Source organism: Sus scrofa, chromosome 14 (genome assembly GCF_054392235.1).
Source record: "Sus scrofa isolate SSC_HxYL_T2T_F1_AM1 chromosome 14, Sscrofa_HxYL_maternal_Yorkshire_Landrace_v2.0, whole genome shotgun sequence".
Classification (NCBI taxonomy): domain Eukaryota; kingdom Metazoa; phylum Chordata; class Mammalia; order Artiodactyla; family Suidae; genus Sus; species Sus scrofa.
Genome location: NC_139396.1, coordinates 28808434 through 28829839, shown reverse-complemented (window position 1 = coordinate 28829839; position 21406 = coordinate 28808434). Strand labels below are relative to the sequence as shown.

Genomic DNA, 21406 nt, shown 5'->3' with positions numbered 1-21406 from the left:
TTGAAGACCTAATGGCAAGTAATGGAATATTCAGCCAGAAGTAATTTAAGCAAACAAAAATTTTATTCTCCTCTCATAACAAGAAATCGGAGGTACACCCAGTGGCTGGTATTAGTTTAGTGATTTAGTGTTGCCAAAATGGACCTAGGCAACTCTATTTCTTTCTTTTTTTTTTTTTAGGGCCTCACCAGGGAAGTTCCCAGGCTAGGGGTTGAATAGCGGGCATACACCACAGCCACAGCAACGTGGGATCGCAGCCACTGTTTCTTCTTTTTTTGCTGATCAGTCTCACTAGGAGTTAATCAATTTTATTAATGTTTCCAAAGAACCAACTTGGTGGTTTATTTTGTCCAACCAATTTTTAAAAACTTCTTCCTTCTTTCTGCTCCCTTTAGGAGCAGAATTTTTAATTAATTTTTTTTACTTATCCTAACTTCTTAAGGTGGAAACGTAAGTCATTTTCTTTACTAAAATAAACTTTTAAAGCTGTAGATTTCTAAGTACTAGGGTAGCTACATTCCATGAATTTTGATGTATTGAATTTGATGTACTTAATGTACTAAATATGATATATTGTATTTTCTTTGCCATTGTATTTGAAATGTTCCCAAAAGCTTTTTTTTTTTTTTGCCTTTTCTAGGGCCGTTCCCATGGCATATGGAGATTCCCAGGCTAGGGGTAGAATCGGAGCTGTAGCCACCGGCCTACACCAGAGCCACAGCAACATGGGATCCGAGCCTCGTCTGCAACCTACACCACAGCTCACGGCAATGCCGGATCCTTAACCCACAGAGCAAGGCCAGGGATTGAACCCACAAACTCATGGTTCCTAGTCGGATTTGTTAACCACTGCGCCACAACGGGAACTCCCTGAAAGCTCTTAGAGCTGTGCCTGACATGAAGGATTCAGTAAAGTATTGCCTCCTATTAGCTTAGTTTTTTATTTCTCCTGTTAATAAGGGAGGATAAATCAGTAGCTCACTCTGACAGGTGTGTTTCTGCTCCCATCAGAGCCCCTTTGCTATTTCCACTGCTTGCAGCACTTCTTCATATAGACTCAGACTTCCTTTTTCTTCTAGATAATTCCTACTCATCTTATGGGTGTGACCTAAAACATCACTTCCTCAAAAAAAGCCTTCCGTGGTAAACAAGACTGGGCTGTACTCTCAAGTACAGACTCTCTCACCCTGGGTTGAATAGCATCCCCCCTGCCCCCAAAACTCATGTCCACTGGAACCTGTGAATGTGACATTGTTTGGAACTACCATCTTTGTAGAGGTAATCATGTTAAGAAAAATCCTACTGGTTTGGTGGGGGAGGGGTGGCACTAAATCCAATACGCCTGCTGTCCTTTTAAGAAGAGGGGCATTTGGACACAGACATACAGGAGAGCATTTTGTAACAACAGCACCAGAGACTAGGGTAATGCATCTACAAACCAAGAAATGTTGAAGATTGCCCACAATGACCGGAAGCTGAGATGAAGCAAGGAAGCATCCTCCCCTAGACAATTGAGAGAGAACACAGCCCCACCAACACCTTGATTTCAGACTTCTGGCCTCCAGAACTGTGAAAAAATAATTTTCTGTCATTTTAAGCTACCCAATTTAGGGTCATTTGTTATAGCTGTTCTAGGAAACGTACACCATGCTACATGTTGTCATATTTTCTCTACACTTCTTTTCTTAGCTCTGATCAGATATTCATTACTTACGAATTATAAGGAAATATTGATGGTGTGATAATACTAGTCTGGCATTTTAGGGGAGCTCTCCTTCAGAGAGAGACTATCATAGTACAAAGCAGTATCTCTAATGGTAAGGACTTTGAAAGGCATACAATTATGAAGGGGCCTGGTCCTAAAATCACAGCATGAAGGTGCCCATGTACCTCTGGGCAGCAGTGTACTCGTTAAAAAGAGAGAGGGGGAGAAGAAAAGGATAAAAAGCCATGGTTCTCGAAGTCTCTTCCAGCTCAGTGATTACAGGGCATTTTATTGTTGTGGTTGTTAAGCCAGAGAGTGAGGTTGTGAGCTAAGTACCAGGTCGTGGGGTCAATCTCAGGAACTGGTGCTGTCCATTTTACTATCTCTTCTCATAACTTTTCGTGTGTTGGGGGTGCTCTGTCTAACTCAGAATAGGCTCTGATATATGCAACTTTTGGCAAGGACGAAATCTTGATTCTTACTAATTATGGTGGACTTTGAGAATGTCAGTGAATGAGTGTGAGATTTCGTTTCCCACTTGTAAATTAGGGATAGCTACTGGCAACGCTGTAAAAAAAAAAAACAAGAGTTGAGCAAAAATGCCGTTTCCTAGGTTTTCAAGTGCTGTTTTCCATAATCCTAAGAAGCACAAAGGAAAGATGAACTGCGATGTTATAGCACTTTGCGGCTCGCTAACAACCACACAGGCCAGGACGCGTGGTAACCCAGCCACAGCATTCGCTACTTCTGTGATGCAACTTTCACTTTTGGCACTCTCGGAGCCCAGCTGCGCGCTCTGGGTTCTGCCAACAGCCAGGCTCTCGGCTGCCAGTCACCGCGGCGGCAGGCCCCGCCCACGGCGCAGGCCCCGCCCCTAGACGTGCGCGCTCCCGGCGCGAGCGGTGACGCGACGCGAGTGGGGGCCGAGCGGCGGTGGGGCTCTCGGAAAGGAGCCGAGCTTCTGGGAAGCCGCCCCCGGGAAGCCGCGTCCGCGTTGCCGGCGCTGCCTCGCTGCGGTGGCGGTGATGCGCTCCGCCGGTGGATACCCGCTGCCGGGAGCCGAGACCGACAAGTCGGACGCTGCCAAGCAGGTGAGGCTGCCTTTCCGGCGCACGCGGACGGGGAGGGTGGGCTGCTGAAGCGTCCGGCCGGCGCGGGGACTGTTGGAGCGGGGCCCGGCCGGGCGGCGAGGCCGCGGACTAGCAGCTCTGCCCCGGGGGTCCTCCCCACCGCCCCTGCTGCGCGGCGGCCGTCAGCGCCCGTGACCTGGGGCGGCAGGTGCTGTCCCCCGGCCTCTGGCGGGAGATACCTGGCAGTCGTGCTGTCGCACCCTCTCCGGTGACCGAGCTGGATTTTCCCTCTCTGACACGTAGTGAGCGCGGATCTGGCCCGCACTGGGGAGGGACCTGGCTGGGGAGAGGATGCTGCCCCGAGGACCTCGCGGTTTCTGCCTGCCACCTTGTCGTGACATTTACAAATCAGCATCATTTTTCGCTTTGCTCTGCTTTTACTGCGTTTCATGGTTTAGATTTCTCTAAAATCTCAATCTAATTAGCTCCATTGAAACAATAGAGCTAATTGAGCGATAAAGTGATGGTAAGAGCAGTGTTTCTCAAACTTGAGTAATACGTGGACACCTCTTAAAGGGACAGTTCACTTTTTCTCTGGAATTTGTCTCAGAACCCACAGGGGTTCTCAGATCCTAGTTAGATGAACACAGGTTTAGAGCATTTTGGAGAACATTTATCACTATTAGGAAAGAAAAGGAATGCTTTACAATTCAGAAACTTCCATGCTAGAGAATAAACTAGGTTGTTAATTCTAATTTAGAGATTCTGCTTTGTGTAATGAAAATAACTAATTTTCCAGCCTTGGAGAGGCCTAAAAGAATTAAATTCTTTGTATTATCTTCCATTTGATGTTATTATGTCTTTGTATCAGGTCTCTTCGTGCTGTTTGACACATCAGCAGAATTATAAAATGGAATATTAATTTGTTTAAGTAGTTTAATTGTTTATTTCTGTATTTACCTGCCCATTGATTTATCACTTGTATTCGTCGCATATTGAACCTATGGCTAACGTTCTTCCAGGCCTAAAAGGAATGCATGCTCTCAACCCTTGTGTATACATGTAGTCTGGAAAGAAAAAACAAAAGGAAAGTTGATCTACGTATTTATATTCTGCACATACTTATTCAGAATATTTATTTAAAATAGACTACACATGAGTAAAGGGCAGATTAAGAGTGTGGGAAAACATCAGGAAGTATAACAAGCTAAATCTTGGCAAAGAAAAATATTGACCTGGGCTTTGAAAGAAGTATAATATTGTGAGCAGAACATGGGACTGAGTGGCAAGAGACTTAAGTAAAGGCCCAGGGCAAGAATGAGAATAGCTTGATTGCAGGCGGAGGAGAGACCTGCCTAACTACAGCAGAGAGATGCTATCTGGGGCTGAGGGGAGAACAGGTTAGTGAGATAAGATGGAACCATTTGATGGATGGAAGCTCTCAGATGCCACACAGGGAAGTTAATGTTGATCTGTAGGCTCTAGATGGTTCTTGAGGTGGTCATATTTTGAAGTACTTCAGGGCATTTTGTTGTGGTGGTCGTTAAGCTAGAGTGGGGCTGTGAGTAGGTAATGTTTTACAAAGAGATGTTTCCAAAGAATGGTGTGCACGGTAGAAGGCAGAGGGGAGTGACCAACCTAGAAAACCTGTCTTGAGGTAATGGTACCTGCTCTGGTCATTTTAGATGTGTAGAATAATTAAGGAAGAATTGACAGGACCTGATGAATGACATGAAGTATCAACACACAGATAATTGGGACTCAAAGATAATGAGGACATTAAGATAATTAAGAACCAGGTGACCCCAGGAGTTCCTGTTATGGCGCTGCAGAAATGAATCCAACTAGGATCCATGAGGATTCGGGTTCCATCCCTGGCTTTGCTCAGTAAGTAGGTCGGGGATCCTGCATTGCCGTGAACTGTGGTGTAGGTCAAAGACATGGCTCAGATCCCTTGTAGCTATGGCTGTGGTATAGGCCGGCAGCTACAGCTCCAATTCTACCCCTAGCCTGGGAACCTCCGTGTGCTGTGGGTGCGGCCCTAAAAAGAAAAAAAAAGAAGAACCAGGTGACCCCATTCCGTGGTGGTTCCCCTCTTAGTCCTGGGGAATTTAGGAAGTGGTATTAGTTTGTGTTAAATGTTTGTGAGCCTAAACGGAGACTAATTGAGTTTTTGGTAATAGGGTAAGCTCAGGATGTGGAACTGAAACTTGAGGAAAGTCAGAGTTGCAGGTCTGGAAAACTACAGAGGTAATGCAGGAAAAGTGTGACCAGAAAGGGATCAAAATGGGGACTCAAAGTTTGCAAATGAACAGTGAGAGGTAGGGAAAAGGTTTAATTAGAACTTGCTATTGAAAAATGAAAGTAAATTTTTAAAAATAAGTAGTAAAGGAGTTCCCACTGTGGCTTAGCGGGTTAAGGATCCATCATGGTCTCTGAGGATGCAGGTTCTATCCCTGGCTCAGTGAGTTAAGGATCTGCTGTTGTCCCTGTCACAAGCTGTGGCATAGGTCCCAGATGTGGCCCAGAGCCAGTGTTGCTGTGACTGTGGCATAGGCCTGCAGCTTTAGCTCTGATTCCACCCTTGCCTAGCCCAGGAGCTTCCATATGCTGCAGGTGCGCCCATTAAAAAAAAAAAATAGTGAAGAAATTGTAGCTCATAAATGCAACTACATGCATTCTTTTTTTTTTTTTTCTCTATTTTTTTTCAAATTGAAGTATAATTGACCTACAACACTGTGTTAGTTCCAGGTGCAAAACATAGTGATTTGATAATCCTGTACATTTCGAAAAGATCACCACCGTAAGTGTAGTCAGCATACAAACTTATTAAAACATTACTGACTATATTTTCCAGCATATATTTCATCCCTGTAACTCATTTATTTTGAAACTGGAATTTTGTACCTTTTCATCTTCCCCACCTATTATTTCATTCATCCTCCTTATCCCTCTGTCAGCCACCAGCTTATTGATGAGTCTCTTTCTGTCTTATTATGTTTGTTTGTTAGATTCTACATATTAGTGAAATCATACAGTACTTGTCAGACTTATTCCACTTAGTGTAATGCCCTCCAGGTCCACCCATGTTGTCACAAATGGCAAGATTCCATTCTTTTTGTGGCTGAGTAATATTCCATTGTATACGTATAATCAGAATTCTTTGATCCATCTGTTGATGGGCACTTAGGTTGCTTCCATGTCTTAGCTGTTGCAAATCCTGCTATGAACATAGGGATGCACGGATCTCTTCAAATTAGTGTTTTTGTTTCCTTCGGAAAAATATCCAGAAATGGAATTGCTAAATCACATGGTAGTTCCTTTTGTAATTTTTTGAGGAACCTCCATCCTTTTTTCCTCAGTGGCTGCACCACTTTACATTCCCACCAGCAAAGCTCGAGGCTCCTCCTGCTCCACATCCTCACCAACACTTGTTACCAAGCCTTCTTCTTAACAAACAAATCAAGCCATTTCGATGTACTTTTCCCACCTCTAAGTGTCACGGAGCATCATTCTTCGTTGAAGCACCCTTCGTGCCATCTTACCTGTTCCTCTCAGAGGTCTAGCTCTTCACAGTCTCATTTGTCTGTGATTTTGTTTGGCTGGGATTTCAGAATTTTCTAATGTCCACATCCTTGCATCCTGAATTTGTCACCATAGGAGCCATTTCACTTTGCACTTGACTTGCACTGTTTTCATGTTTTCCTAGGGACTGTCAGTGAGAGTGTGACTGACAAAGACCTTGATTCAGGACCCAGTGGACCTAAAGAATGTTCAGCTAAGGGAGCCCACCAGATGAAGTTGTGAGAGTTAATGCATCTCTCTGGTGATAGGTCAATTTAGGCCTTTTAAAAACAGGCAATTTTAGGGAGTTCCCGTTGTGGTTCAGTGCTCAACAAGCCCAACTAGTATCCATGAGGACTCGGGTTCGATCCCTAGCCTTGCTTAGTGAGTTAAGGATCCAGCATTGCCATGAGCTGGGGTGTAGGTCACAGATACGGCTCAGATCTGGTGTTGCTGAGGTTCTTGGCACAGGCTGGCAGCTACAGCTCTAATTCGACCCCTAGCCTAGGAACCTCCATGCCGTGGGTGTGGCCCTAAAAAAAACCAGGCAATTTTACATAATTAATATTGCTAAGAGTTTGCCTCCCTAAACTCTGGTGCTGAGATTCTTAGCTGCAAATGCAATTGGAGTTTACTTTTTTTTTTTTTTTTTTTTTTTGTCTTTTTGTCTTTTTGCCATTTCTTGGGCCACTCCCGAGGCATATGGAGGTTCCCAGGCTAGGGGTTGAATCGGAGCCATAGCCGCTGGCCTACGCCAGAGCCGTAGCAACGTGGTATCCGAGCCGCCTCTGCGACCTACACCACAGCTCATGGCAACGCCAGATCCTTAACCTACTGAGCAAGGCCCGGCTTCGAACCTGCAACCTCATGGTTCCTGGTCAGATTCGTTAACCAGTGAGCCACGATGGGAACTCCTGGAGTTTACATTTTCAGATCAAATTACCATATTGTTGACTACTAGGGAATAGTTAGCTATACTTTTGTCCTAAATAAAAGTAATTACTTCAGCAGTTTATAAGCTATCCTATTTCAACACAAATTTTGTAACTTACAGAAATACTTGTTTATCCTCATGGTTAAAAATCATCACATATCTCAAAAAAATAAGTCCTGAGACAAACACCAGATTAAATGACATTTACTAAGTTTGCTATGAGGCTTCCTAACAATTCCTCTTCCTTGAAATGTATTCTGTTTTTTCCTCCCCACTCCAAAGCCTTCCTCCCACCTCCAGGAATCTTTCTGTTAACATGGTAGCCTTCATCGTGCTCTTCTCTGAACTCTTACAACAAGAATCGGGATCATTTAACATTGACCTATTAGCCTCTTGATTATTTCTGGGATATTAGTGGTTCTCACAACCTTTTTCCCTCCCACTGGTTAGCAAGGTATCATCAGACTTTAATCTGCCCATCTGATGGTGGTGAAGTCTTGGTTTTAATTGATATTTTTCTAAATACAAATGAAGTTAGATTTTATCAGGCATTTGTATTTCTTATTTTGTTAATCTCCAATTATCCTTGCTCATTTTTCTGTTCTAGTGTTTTTCTCATTTAGGCATAAGTACTTTTTATGTGTAAGGGATGTTTACCTCTTGTCATGTACCAGTAATTTTCCCCAGCCTTGTGTGGAAGGGATTTTTTTTTTTTAAACACTCTGAAGTCTTAAACGCATGAGTGGATATATTTTCATTTATTTATTTATGGTTTGATACTAAAGTCCTGTGAAGGAAAGTCTTATTCTAAAATTATGTAAATATCTGCCTACATTTTCATCTTATGTTTTTGTGGATTATTTAATATTAAATCTTTGAGCCTTCGAAATTTTAATAAAAGGCGTGAGATGGTAATCTCACCATATTCAAATGCTAAAAGGTAGCTAGCTACCTTATTTTTAAAAATATGAAAATGTATTTAAACATCTAGGTAATTAACTTTTTTTTCCTTTTTGTGTAAACTTTTAAATCACAAATATTGTTTGTCCTAAGCTTTGGATACGTGTATGATATGGACACTGGATCAAAACCTGAAATAATTAAAACAGCCTTTGCCCCTTTGTCAGGTCGGCATTATTAATCCATTTTACTTTATAACATCTGTGTGTGTGTATGTTTTGTCCCCTCTCCCTCATTATAAATTCTTTAAGGGCAGGTGCATATCTGATTCATTCTTATATCCGCTGTTCCCAGCCACCCATGAAACAGACAGTAGTTGCTCATCACTCGTGTGACTGGTTGCTGGGGAAACACAGGATAAGCGACTATCCCTTCCACTGAGGTGTTTGCCATGTGATGAGAAAGTCAACCACAATCATAATGCTGCTGTGATGAGCCAGTACTTTGGGGACATGAAAATGAGGGAAGTCCTCCTGGAAGGTCACTCTGGTTGCATCATCACAAGGAACACATAAGAGGCCAAGAGGTGCACCCTAGCGGAGTGTCATTCCACAAATGCAGAGGGATGAGGGCATCCCAGTGTCTTGCAGCTTGAGTTTAGTGTGACTGGAGCACAGGGCACAGATCTGTCTCATTGGTCTGTCAGGGGATAGGACTCGAAAGATGGAAGATGGACGGATCAGTCTTGTCTGATGCAGAAGCTGCCTGTGGCTGTGGAGCCCTTGAAATAAGGGCTCATGCAACTGACAGACTGAACGTTTTTCTCTCCCTTTTAAATAAATTTTGTTCATTAAAACAGCATCTTTATCCATGAAGATTGTTACAGACATTCAAGAGTTATTATTTATCCAGTATATAGTTCTTTTTTTTTAATTGAGGTATAGTTGATTTACAGTGTTGTGTAAATTTACAACACAGTGACTCACAATTTTTAAAGATTATGCTCAATTTATAGCTATTATAATATATTGACTATATTCCCTGTGCTGTACAGTATATCCTTATAGCTTATCTTTTTTTTTTTTTTTTGGTCTTTTTTGCCATTTCTTGGGCTGCTCCCACGGCATATGGAGGTTCCCAGACTATAGGTCAAATCGGAGCTGTAGCCACCGGCCTATGCCACAGCCACAGCAACGCGGGATCCGAGCCGAGTCTGCAACCTACACCACAGCTCACGGCAACACCAGATCCTTAACCCACTGAGCAAGGCCAGAGATCGAACCCGCAACCTCATGGTTCTTAAGCGGATTTGTTAACCACTGTGCCACGACAGGAACTCCTTTTTTATACATAGTAGTTTGTACCTCTTAATCCCCTACTTCTCTCTTTCCCCTCCCTGCTTCCGTCTCCCTACTGGTAACCACTAGTTTACTCGTTATAACTGTGAGCCAGGCAAAACTGAATTTTTTTATGTAACGGTTTTTTTGTTGTTTTTTGGCTACAGCGTGGAGTAGCTTGATGTGGGATCTCAGTTCCCAGACCCGGGATTGAACTCAGGCTGCAGCCGTGAACACACTGAATCCTAATCATTAGACCACCAGGGAACTCCCAAGAAACTGAATTTTTAAATTTTAATGACTTTAAGTAGCCACACATGGCAATGGCTGTCATATGGAACAACGCAAGACCAGTCAAGAGGGCCCCCTTTGCCATCCTAAGGAGTTAGGACTTTTTCCTGAGTGCGGAAGAAAAGTTGGGAGGTGGTACAAAGTGTCATGATTCCCACTCGTTTTAGAAAGATTCCTCTGGTATGTAAGTTTATTAACCTTTCTGGGTCCCAGAACTCTGAAATGTGACTTATTGCCAGGCCTTTTCCTAGAGGCTGCCATGCTGGGAGTGCCGCGGACAGTCAAGCAGACCTAAATCTGGCCCCTGAAGGGGCTTGCATTCTGGAGGGGGGAGACATATGAGCAACAGAAATGCAAACACATGCACTGCGTTAGAGGACAGGCTAGGGGTGTGGATTCACATACTTGAATGTCAGCTCTTTTATTTATGATCACCTTTTATTAGCTGGGTGACCTCAGACATGTTACTTAGCCTCTCTGCTTCATCTGTAAAATATTATGCAAATACTACCTACCTCGATGGTTAATAGGAGGAATAAAGGAGTTCTTGTAAAGCATTTGAGCAGGGCCTGGCACATAATAACCACTACACAAGTAGTTAATAAATAAGTAAACACCCAGGAGGAGAAGTCACTCAGGGAAGAGAGCTGGATGGAGGGGAGAGCTGACAGTTACAGATTGGGTGGCCAGGGCAAGGCTTCTTGAGAAAGTGACATTGAATAAAGACCTGAAGGGCATGAACAACTGAGCCATATGAATTATTTCCAAGTAGAAGAAGCAGCACATCAGAGGCCCTGAGACCAGACAGTGGCTGGCACGTGTGCAGACAGTGCAGACGCTGGTGTGCTGGACTGGAATGAGAAGGGGAGAGTGGAGAGGGAGGTCAGAGCAGGAACAGGTGGTGAGCAGTCAGGGCACGGCCCGTGGCCTTTATTTATGAGCGAAGGGAGCCCTTGGAGGATTTCCAGCACAAGATGAACAGGATCCTGGACCTGAGCAGGGGTAGGGGTGGATGTCAGTGTCAGATGAAGAATCTGCCTGAAGCTATTGGCTGAAGAGTTGGAGAGCCTCAGGTCAGGGACCGTCGTGATGGGTCAGGGGGAAGAAACTGACCTCAGGCAAAAGCCTGAAGGAAAGGGACAGATTTTAGATAAATCGAAATTAAAGGAATGGAAGGTCTCTGTAAGAAACTGGCTTTGGAGGATGAAGGGGTGGTGGGGGTGGATGAGGCACACTCCCTAGTTGCTGCTTTGAGCAGTGGGTGGGATTGAGCACTAGGAGCGGGTGAGAGCTGCAGTTGAAGGATTCCATTTTGGAAGTGTCTCTTCTGGGCCCGGGCAGTGTTCTGATGGGTGTAACAGTAGGTGCTTGAAGATGTGTATCTATAACTCAGAAGAAAAGCACAGGGTGGAGAAAGAAAGTTCCAGGTGTCAGATCATTGAAGCAGTAACTGAAGTTGACCAGAAACAGAGCTTAGAGATAGAAGAGATTGGAGCCAGGACAGAAGACCTGGGTAACAGAGTGGACAAGGTGTGTGTGAATGCGGAGACGTGGAAGACCCTGAGATGCAGCTGTTCAAGGGCTAAGAGGCAGACTAGGGGAATGGCACCCTGAGCGGCCTGGTCAGGGGTAAAGCGCTGCCACGAGACCGAGAAAGAGCCCCACTATCACACGGCCTCTGGATCAGGCAGGTTGGAAGGAGGCCCTGGCCATGGCTGCCTGTTCTCTCTGTGAGCCAAGGTCTGGGCTGGAGGAGTGGAAGCAGCTGTGAAGGTGGCGAAGAGCTCCCTAGGAAACGGAGCCTCACGTGGTACCTTGTACATGGAAAAAGACCTGGTAGACATTTATCAGATGACTGCCTGTCTCCTACTCCCACTCCCACCCCTAATTTTCTGTAGCGTAATGTAAAGTAGTTAAGACCTATTTGGTGACTTGTATTTTGGGATCACTGACTGATTCACTTTTAGGTAGAAAGCACTAACTAGTGCCAGACTATTGTTATCTCTTTTGATGTTGGCCTGAAACTAACTTCAAAATGTGTTACTCACAGTAAACCCTGCTAAGAGTTTCAGTGCCGGAATCATGGACCAGAGTACCTGTGCTTGGATTTGAACACTCACTTGATAAAGAACTTGGCTGTTTTCTTGGATTGTGCCACCTTTGTGTGTCTCACTTCCCTAGCAGGAGGAACAGGAGGGCTCTAATGCCAGGACTTCCGTAATGGTGCATGAGGACTGACTCCCAGTACCCTGCCTGACCTCTGACCCATCAGCATGGGGAGGTGAGTGATGGTGCCCAATCACTGGTGCTGAAAAGCCTGAGATTTCAGTGTCACAGAAACAGGTCTCAAGAGGGGGGAGAAAACCTAAATCCCGAGTGAAAAGTGTTCAAAGTTGTGCTACACTTCTGTTTAACCCCGTGGTTCTTCCAGGCCCCATTGGGGCTCCTGTCACAGAAGGAAAGTGATAATGCCACATGGGTCCTATGGGGGTTCATGTGGTTTATTTACAATAAGGGCATGCATGTTGGAATCTGTGAGGAGTTGAATTAAACACTGGACAACTGTCTGTAAGCCTCGGAGGTAGGAAGGAGTGAGCAGCTCCAAGGAGCAGCCCATGAGCCAGCATGGAGACTAGGAGCTACAAATAGAAAATTCCATCAGGTTAGCAGGATACCTCCGCCTCTGTGAGATATTTTAATCTGTGAGGCACTCTTTAAAGGGAAGAGTGGAGAAAAGAACTGTAAAACAATAGACTTTATCCTAATAGCAGCAAGAATTTTTTTAAGCCGAATTCCTGACATAAACTGAGAAGAAAATTGTTTATTTGCAAAAATGAATTCCCTCTGTGGATCAGTGGCAGGATCAGTGGCATCTCTGGAGCCCTGGGACTTAGATTTGATCCCAAGCCTGGCACAGCGGGTTAAGGATTGGGCATTGCTGCAGCTGTGGCGTAGGTCACAACTGCAGCTGGGATCTGATCCCTGGCCTGGGAACTCCACATGCCATGGGGTGGCCAAAAATGAAGAAAAAAAAAAGTCTCAAGAATATTTCTAAAAACACAGGACATACAAACTTATTTATCTACTGCTATGGGACTGTCATTAAATATACTGTTTTCTCCCATTTTCTCACACACTCAGCACGGAGAAGTTGGCCTTGGATTTCAGGGTTGAAAATCTTACTTCGCCTGGGCTGTTTATATGTTTCTACTCTAATGGGCAAAGATTTGGCCACCAGCACACTCAGCCACCTTGGCAGGCTTCCCTTATTATATGTATTTCTGTGCTCTAAATTCATCACCCTTTAACCTGGTTTCCATGTAGATTTATTTATTTGTCTCATTGAACTTATTCTTGTAAGCTGTCTCTAATTCTGTTTTTGGAGCAAAGCAGGGTACAAATAAAAACTATCTGTTTTTTGTTTTGTTTTGTTTCATTCTGTCTTGTGTTTTTAGGGCCACACCTGCAGTATACGAAGTTCCCAGGCTAGGAGTCAAATTGGAGCTGTAGCTGCCAGCCTACAACACCATAGCCAGATCCGAGTTGCAGCTGCAAGCTACACCACAGCTCAGGGCGATGCCAGATCATTAACCCAGAGTGAGGCCTGGGATTGAACCCATGTCCTCATGGATAATAGTCAGGTTGGTTACTGCTGAACCACAGTGGGAACTCCAAAAAAACTACCGGTTTTATTCAGATAAAAAAACAGGAAAGGGGGAAACACAGATGTGTCCTACCCATTGGGGCCTAATTCTCATTCACATTATTACCTAATGAGTTATGTAGCAAGATCACAATATGGACGGTGCTGGTACACAGATAACCCACTGGCAGGAAAACAGGGGCAGCCCCAGCAGAATGTCTTACTTTCAGATCAGTGTAGGGGTGGGCGGGGGCTCTCTGGAGCAGACTGCTTCGACTAAACCTAGCTTTCGGAATTTCAGGATCGGCATCTCCTGTCTTTTCCCTGCTTCCTGGCATTTCAGCATCTCTCCAGTGGGGTGCCCTCGAATTCTGAACACCAACTTACGCCAGATTATTGTTGTTAGCATTCTGGCTGCTGCTGTTTCACTTCTATACTTTTCCGTTGTTATAATCCGAAATAAGTACGGGCGGCTCTCCAGAGACAAGAAGTTTCAAAAGTAAGAGGAAAAACATTTTTTTTCTAGATGGGACACCCTACCTTCATTCTAGGTCTTCAAGACTTTGGGGATTAGGTTGGAATTTAAAGGAGCATGTGGCTGGAGGAAATGGATTTGGTACTGAATACAGCGTGGCATGAAAAATTAAACTGCTTAAAGCCATTTAATCATTAACCACCAAATCCATATCATAAGAGGATTTCAGCATAAGCTGCTCCTGTGATATCTTTTAAGCTGACTTTTCAGTTAATGTCGATAGTTTGGAAATGGAGTGTCGCTTTTCAGAACTTGTTGAACTTATTTAAAGGAATGACAAGTGTGTATCTGATTTAGATTTATCACTTTCACTTTTTTGTTTTCTTTTGATTTGTGAATCACTTGGCCATTGTAAAAGCGTCATAGTGGTGCTGCCTCACTGCTTAGAGATCACTGACTTGGTATTTATCTATTGCATTATTGATACTCTCTGTCCCGTTAAAAGCATATGTTTGTTTCTCTAAACGAGGTACTTGGCACGAGTCACTGACATTGAAGCTACAGACACCAACAACCCCAATGTGAACTACGGGATCGTGGTGGACTGTGGTAGCAGCGGGTCCCGGATATTTGTCTACTGCTGGCCCAGACATAATGGCAATCCTCATGATCTGCTGGACATCAGACAAATGAGGGACAAAAACCGCAAGCCTGTGGTTATGAAAATAAAGCCTGGTATGTAAACAACAAGTATTGGATTGTTATCCAGGTTCTTCGCCTGCATCCGCTGCGCTGGCTTTCACCCCATTCCCTTTTTCTCCTCACAGTCATCACCTTCAGTCAGAGCTCACACCAGGACCATTTGGTCTCCTTGTTTCGATTTCTTTTCCCTTTTCTATCCATCTTGCATAAGGTGACTTAACACCTTCATTAAATAGTCAAAGCCCTTGGCTGTCTTTTGTCTCCTGCAGCATTTATTGTAGTGCCTTGCTTATGGTGTCTGCTCAAATGTTTGCTGATTGACATTAATTATGGAGGGATTGTTTTCTCCTTGGTAGCCATTGGTTTCTATCCTTAATGAGAAGGTAGTTTCAGATAACTCGTGGATATCTGTACTTGACATGGATATTTGTTATTTTTGAACATTGCTGCCCCAGTGTATTTTTAAGTCAGTGTCTTATGCAAAAATTGGGGTTTGCCTTCCCCATTAGACAATTGACATCAGTAGTTCTCAGTCTTTTTCTGTATCTACACCATTTCCATGGGCAGCACCCTTCTCTCAGTAGTATTAGGAATGGAAGACGTCAGGAGGACCTTGAAACAGGCCTCTTGAATGGTTGATAATCAACAGTGCAACTGGACCATAGAGAGATTCAGCACTTTTATTTCATCTTACTATTGTGTTAAATGGCAAAATAGTAAATCTAAAAATTACAAGGAATTTGTCTTTTAAAATATTAGAGAATGATGATAAAAATAACTATCGTAGCTTCTTATCTCCTGTTTCAAAAATGTCAGTGAAAAGGAGATTTGCTTTTAACTGATAAGAAAACCTGCCCTCCTGAAATGATTCCTAACCAGTAGACTACAGACCCCTTGCATTCTGCTCATTCTTTAGTGATTAAGTCAGGCCACACTTCCTTCTTCAGAAAACATGTGACAAGCTGATTGTTCTTTGAGGTTTGGGCACCAACATATTGCTCAGAAAATTCAAAATCTCTACCTCATTTTTCAGGTTAGAGAGAGGAAGCTTAATATGAATCTCCGTACAAGCATTATTTTGATATCACAATACATGTCCATGAACATTTTTGGAAGTTATAGATTATTTTCTTTGTCTTAGTCAATAACTTAATTTTTAGTTTTCTATTTTCTTAAATTTTTATGTGTCTTTAAATATAGAAACACTTGCAGTGTTAAAGCAAGATTGACCAAATAAATTCATCAGAAAATTTAAAAATAAAACTCTGGAAAGCACTTTACGTTTCATCTGGCTTCATATCCCAGGTTCTCTCAGAGATTAACCTGCTCTCATGAAATAAGGTGAAAACTTCTGTGCCTTGGAGCTGTCTTTTGATAACAAGGAACAGCTACAACAGCATCCCAGAATCTCATTGAATTCTCTCTGATACTGCAAGAAATGTTTTAAGTGGAAATTCAAACGCCTTTTTATAGCACTTCTCTGTCCTGAGGTACAGACTCTTGTGTATAGCAGTATAACAAATTTCTTTATTTAGTAGATTCTGGATAGTACTGGTGTTGGTGCCTATTGAAAAAGCATTGTCTGTAAAGTCAGAAAAATCTGACTTTTTAGTCTGTTTGCTGCTGATTGCTTTGACATCTTTCTGTGCCCACAATTTCCTAATCTGTGAGATAAATTTTAGACTTCTAGACCCCCTCAGCTTTAATATATTGGCGACTAAATGACAGCTGGAAATAGTCATTCACTTATATACTCATTTAGCAAACATTTGCTGAGCATCTGCTATTTGCCAGGCACTGTGTCAGGTGCTAAGCTGAGAACACATTTGAATAAGACACAGTGTGTACCCTCAAGAAGCTTCCAGTTAAAATGAGACAGGCAAGCAAATAGGTCGTTTTCAATGCGGTGGAATGAGTGCTACATCTAGAGGTGGGGGTAAGCATGGAATGCAGTGAGAGATCACCTTCGGGGTCCTGTTAGGGGAGACCTCCAGACAGTAAGAAGCTCAGTGGGTGAGTAGGAGTCAGTCAGGTGAAGGAGGAGGGGGGAGATAGTCAAAGAGAAGGCTCTCCTTGGTGGGAATGCAGGGGCCCTAAAGGCAGAGTATGATGCAGTGTAGAAATTTACTCGGTCATACAGTTGAAGCGGAATGGAAGGAATGTGGCGAGTTTATATTGTTCTAGAGCTGAGCTATACCTGGGGGGCATTGAGGAGCCACCAGAGGATCTCAAGACAGGGACACCCTTTGCATAGCAAATGGTCAGGGGATTCCCAGGACTGGAGAGTAGGATGTGTTGCAGCAGGCTGGCTGAGGCTGGCGGTGTCTGAAACAGATGAGAGGTGAAATAATGTGAGAGGAACCTAGGACAGGCAATCAGTGAAACCCAGAATGCATGTTGGAGTGAAGGAGGGGGGCTTTATCTAGGATACTGGCTGGGGCTGCTGAATAGCCAGTAATGGTGGTCACTGAGGTAGCTAACAAGCAGTAAGAGCAGGTTTGTAGTAGAAGTCGAGTTCAGGTTTACATATGTTGCTGTGAGACAAGCACATGGCCATGTCCAGTGGACAGTTACTACATCCTGAGCTGGAGTTTGGGGCAGAGATCTGAGTGGCTGCTGAAAAGATTTAGAGATCTGAGACATAGATGGTGATGGCAGCTGTGGGATTGAGTGAACTTGCCTGAGGACAGTGCAGGCATGTTTTTTTAAGAGCAAGAATGAGCTTGTGCAGTTGATCCCATGTCTGGCACATAGTAGTAGCTTAATTAAGTCCATGTTTGATGACTGAGAAGAGAGCATAGGATTGAACATTTAGTACCACCATCATTTAAAGCCAAGACACTGTGGAAAGAGTTGCCAGAGGGATAGGGAAAAACTAAGAGAGTATGGTGTATAGCTTGAATTTCTTTCAAATTAGCCACATTAAGGAAGCATAACTTCTTTTTGTTTGTATCTCTAAATCCCCTACCCCATCTCACCCTAACACCCTTCTTTCTCTCCACCAGTGACCACTAGTTTGCTCTCTGTATCTGAGAGTTTGCATCTTTTTTATTGCATTTACTAGTTTTATTTCTTATAGTCCACATATAAGTGATAACATACAAGTATCTTTGTCTGACTTATTTCACTAAGCATAATATTCTCCAGGTCCAGCCATGATACTGAAAATGGCAAAATTTTTCATTCTTTTTTTCTGCCTAATATTCCATTGTGTATGTGTGTGCACACATTTGTATACACACACACACACACACACGCACACATATATAAAAAAGTCTCTTCTTTATTCATTCTTCTGTGGTTGGACACTTAGATAGCTTCCATATCTTGGCAGTTGTAAATAATGTTGCTGTGAACATTGGGGGTACATGTATCCTTTCAAATTAGCTTTTTTGTTTTCTTCAGATACACCCAGGAGTGGATTTGCTGGATCTATTTTTGTTTTTTTGAGGAACCTCAATACTGTTTTCCATAGTGGCTATACTAATTTACATTCCCATCAGCAGTATATGAGGGTTCCCTTTTCTCCAGCATTTGTTATTTGTGGTCTTTGTTGATAGCCATTCTGACAAGTATGAGGTGACTCACTGCAGCTTTGATTTGCATTTCTCTGATGATTAGTGATGTTGAGCATCTTTTCATGTACCTGTGGGCTATCTGTATATCTTCTTTGGAATAATGTCTATTCAGGCCTCCTGCCCATTTTTTAATCAGATTTTAGTTACATGAGCAATTTATGTATGTTGGATGTTAACCCTTTTTTGGTCATATCAATTGCAAATATTTTCTCCCATTCAGTTGGTTGTCTTTCTGTTTTGTCAGTGGTGTCCTTTACTATGCAAAAGCTTTAAGTTAAGTTAGCTTCCATTTGGTTTGTTTTTGTTTTTGTTTTTTGCTTTGCTTTTATTTCTTTTGCCTTAGGAGACAGATCCAAAAAAATATATTACTATAATTTATGTTAAAGAGTGTTCCACCTATGTTTTCTTCTAGGATTTTTATGGTTTCTGGTATCACATTAGATCTTTAGTCCATTTTGAGTTTATTTTTGCATATAGTGTGTGAAAATGTTCAAATTTCATCCCTTTACTTGTACCTGTCTGGTTTTCCCAGCACTGCTTATTGAAGAGATTGTGTCTTCTCCATTGTATACTTGCTTCCTTTGTAATAGATTAAATCACCATAGGTGCATGGGTTTATTTCTGAACTCTCTGTTCCGTTCATTGATCAATGTGTCTGTTTTTGTGCTGGTACCTTACTATATTGATTACTGTAACTTTGTAATATAGTCTAAAGTCAAGGAGTGTGATACCTCCAGCTCTGTTCTTCTTTCTCAAGATTGTTTTGGCTATTTGGGTTCTTTTGTGTTTCTGAGAAAATTTTAAAATTACTTGTTCTCGTTCTGTGAAAAATGCCATTGGTATTTTCATAGGGATTGCATTGAATCTGTAGATTGCCTTGAGTGATATGGTCATTTTAACAATTTTAATTCTTCCAGTCCATGAACATGGTATATCTTTCCATCTATTTTTGTGTTGTCTTTAGTTTCTTACATCAGTGTCTTATGGTTTTTTGAGTACAGATCTCTTACCTCCTTAAGTAGGTTTATTCCTAGGTTTTTTACTTTTTTCGATGAGATGGTAATTGGGATTGTTTCTTTAATTTCTCTTTCTGACAGTTTGTTGTTAGTGTATAGAAATGGAACAGATATCTATATATTAATTTTGCATTCTGCAGCTTTACTGAATTCATTGATGAGCTCTAGGGTTTTCTATTTATAGTATCTGTTAGGATTTTCTATTTATGGTATCATGTCATCTGCAAACAGTGATGGTTTTATGAAGAAACATAACTTATTAGCTAAAGTATCTACTTGTTAACATAAGTGTCTTTTTTCTGTAGGCATTTCAGAATTTGCTACCTCTCCAGAGAAAGTCAGTGATTACATTTCTCCACTCTTGAACTTTGCTGCAGAGCATGTACCACGGGCAAAGCACAAAGAAACCCCTCTCTACATTCTCTGTACAGCTGGAATGAGAATCCTCCCCGAAAGGTGATCTTCCCCCCCAGGGCAGGCCAGGCCAGTGGTGGTGGTGGTGATGGTGGTGGTGGGTTTTTCCTTCCTCATCCCTCGTCTGTCCCGCCTTGTCTTCCTCTCCCGTCATCATCACCATCATCAAAAGGAAGACATTAAAAATTCTTGCTTCAAATCTGGAATAGTAGCAGAATTATTCCCTTAGCCAGCACTCACCAAATGTCTTCTAATGTATTTATTTATGATTATAAATAGTAAACTATAAAGTCATTTTCTAAAAACTGATTTTCTGTTTTATTAGTCTAAGGATACATTGCAATTGTAGCTTTACATCTAGAAATCATATAATTTATATACCTTCCAAAAATTCCTTCCCCAAATAAACGATCTTTTCAATGAACTGTTTTGGTTTTAAAACTTACTTTTTTTCATATGGGATATATCAGAGCCATATGTTTTGTTTTTTTTTTTTCTTTCTTTTTAAAACAGAAAAATTCAGGATATAATATTTTGATACTGTAAATTTTTGGATTGCTTTACAGCCAGCAGAAAGCCATTCTGGAAGACCTTCTGACCGACATCCCTGTGCACTTTGACTTTCTGTTTTCTGACTCTCATGCAGAAGTAATTTCAGGGAAACAAGAAGGTTAGTATATGGGTCTTCAACTTGAAATTTGGGAAGCTGTTCCTTTAAGTCCTCCCAACCTTCCTTGTGTACCCTTTATTAAATTACTCTTAACATGCTAAAATTTGGGAAACCATAACCTTCAAATAATTTTTAAATGGCAAAATTTAGTTTCTTACATGACTGGTCTTTATTTTCCAAGCATTAAGCTATTAAAAAAATAACTTAGTTTATCTTCACTACACTTAGAAAACATATTTTGGACTCATTTTGATAGAAAAGGTTTGTGTTCCTTGCCCAAGTTATTCAGTTTTGTGAAATTATGATGATTACTGAGCTGTTGGAGCCTTCTACTGATTTACTTGCTAGAAAGGGAAAATTATTCTTGACTTTGATACACTGAGAAAATGTTCTGTTTTCAAAGAAATTACTTGAGAATGAAATGGCACATCAATGAAATTATTTCTAGCTTGCTAGAAAAGCATTTATTTCAAAATCATTTATCATTTCTCCAAATACCTCTTCTGTGAAAGACACAGTAGAGAATTCAGAATTGGGTGAAATTCACATACTTCCATCAAGCTGTTTACAGACAAGTGAGGTCCACAGTTAACTGCTTATATAAGGTTGAGTTTTAGACGCCAGAAGGAAGATAAGGAGAATGTATCATGGGAATTTGAAAGGGGAAGATTTTTTTTTTTTCCCTAGCTAAGGGCATCATGGAGAAAGTGACATTTGAATTGAGGGATTATTATAAATGCAGCATGCCAAAGCGTGGTAAGACTAGAGCTCAGAGAGAGAGATAAGAAGCTCCTTCTAGGCAGGAGAAATGATTTACATCATCACAATTGAGAAAAGCTGCACTATGGACAGAGGAATAAAAATGATTTAATTTGATGGGATTATTATGGCCCTTTAAAAGGTTATGGTAATATTGAAATTTGGAAGGTCTTAGTGATGTCAACATCTTGATGGCTTGAGTGGTCCCTTTATTCTCTCTCCTTTGATTTACAACTAATCAGACATCCATAACCAAAAAAGTGCCTCTGCACAACGCATCAGGACACCCAAGAGATCAGTTCCTCTGTGCCCACAAATGTGAGTGGACTGGACCTCAGAGGAGGCCGC

At 42.1% G+C, this 21406-nt stretch overlaps 1 protein-coding gene across 30 annotated transcripts in view; it reads left to right on the top strand.

Moving 5' to 3' along the window:
• The first annotated feature begins 2619 nt into the window (after nucleotides 1-2619).
• The window catches only part of ENTPD4 (ectonucleoside triphosphate diphosphohydrolase 4), a 38907-nt gene continuing 20120 nt past the window's right edge, over nucleotides 2620-21406 (top strand). For 7 of the 30 annotated variants that reach the window (XR_014828331.1, XR_014828330.1, XR_014828324.1 and 4 more), the window contains exons 1-6: nucleotides 2620-2796; nucleotides 11986-12082; nucleotides 13746-13943; nucleotides 14449-14654; nucleotides 19521-19671; nucleotides 20196-20299. Coding sequence is in view for 14 of the 30 variants with exons in the window: in XM_084997652.1 (XP_084853778.1) it covers nucleotides 12075-12082; nucleotides 13746-13943; nucleotides 14449-14654; nucleotides 19521-19671; nucleotides 20196-20299 (667 nt within the window). In the remaining 16 variants the exon portion in view is untranslated. Of the gene's footprint in view, nucleotides 2797-4460; nucleotides 4663-9677; nucleotides 9982-11851; nucleotides 12083-13745; nucleotides 13944-14448; nucleotides 14655-19520; nucleotides 19672-20195; nucleotides 20300-21406 lie in introns of all 30 variants that reach the window. The other 23 variants (XR_014828328.1, XR_014828327.1, XR_014828321.1 and 20 more) reach the window with 7 other exon arrangements.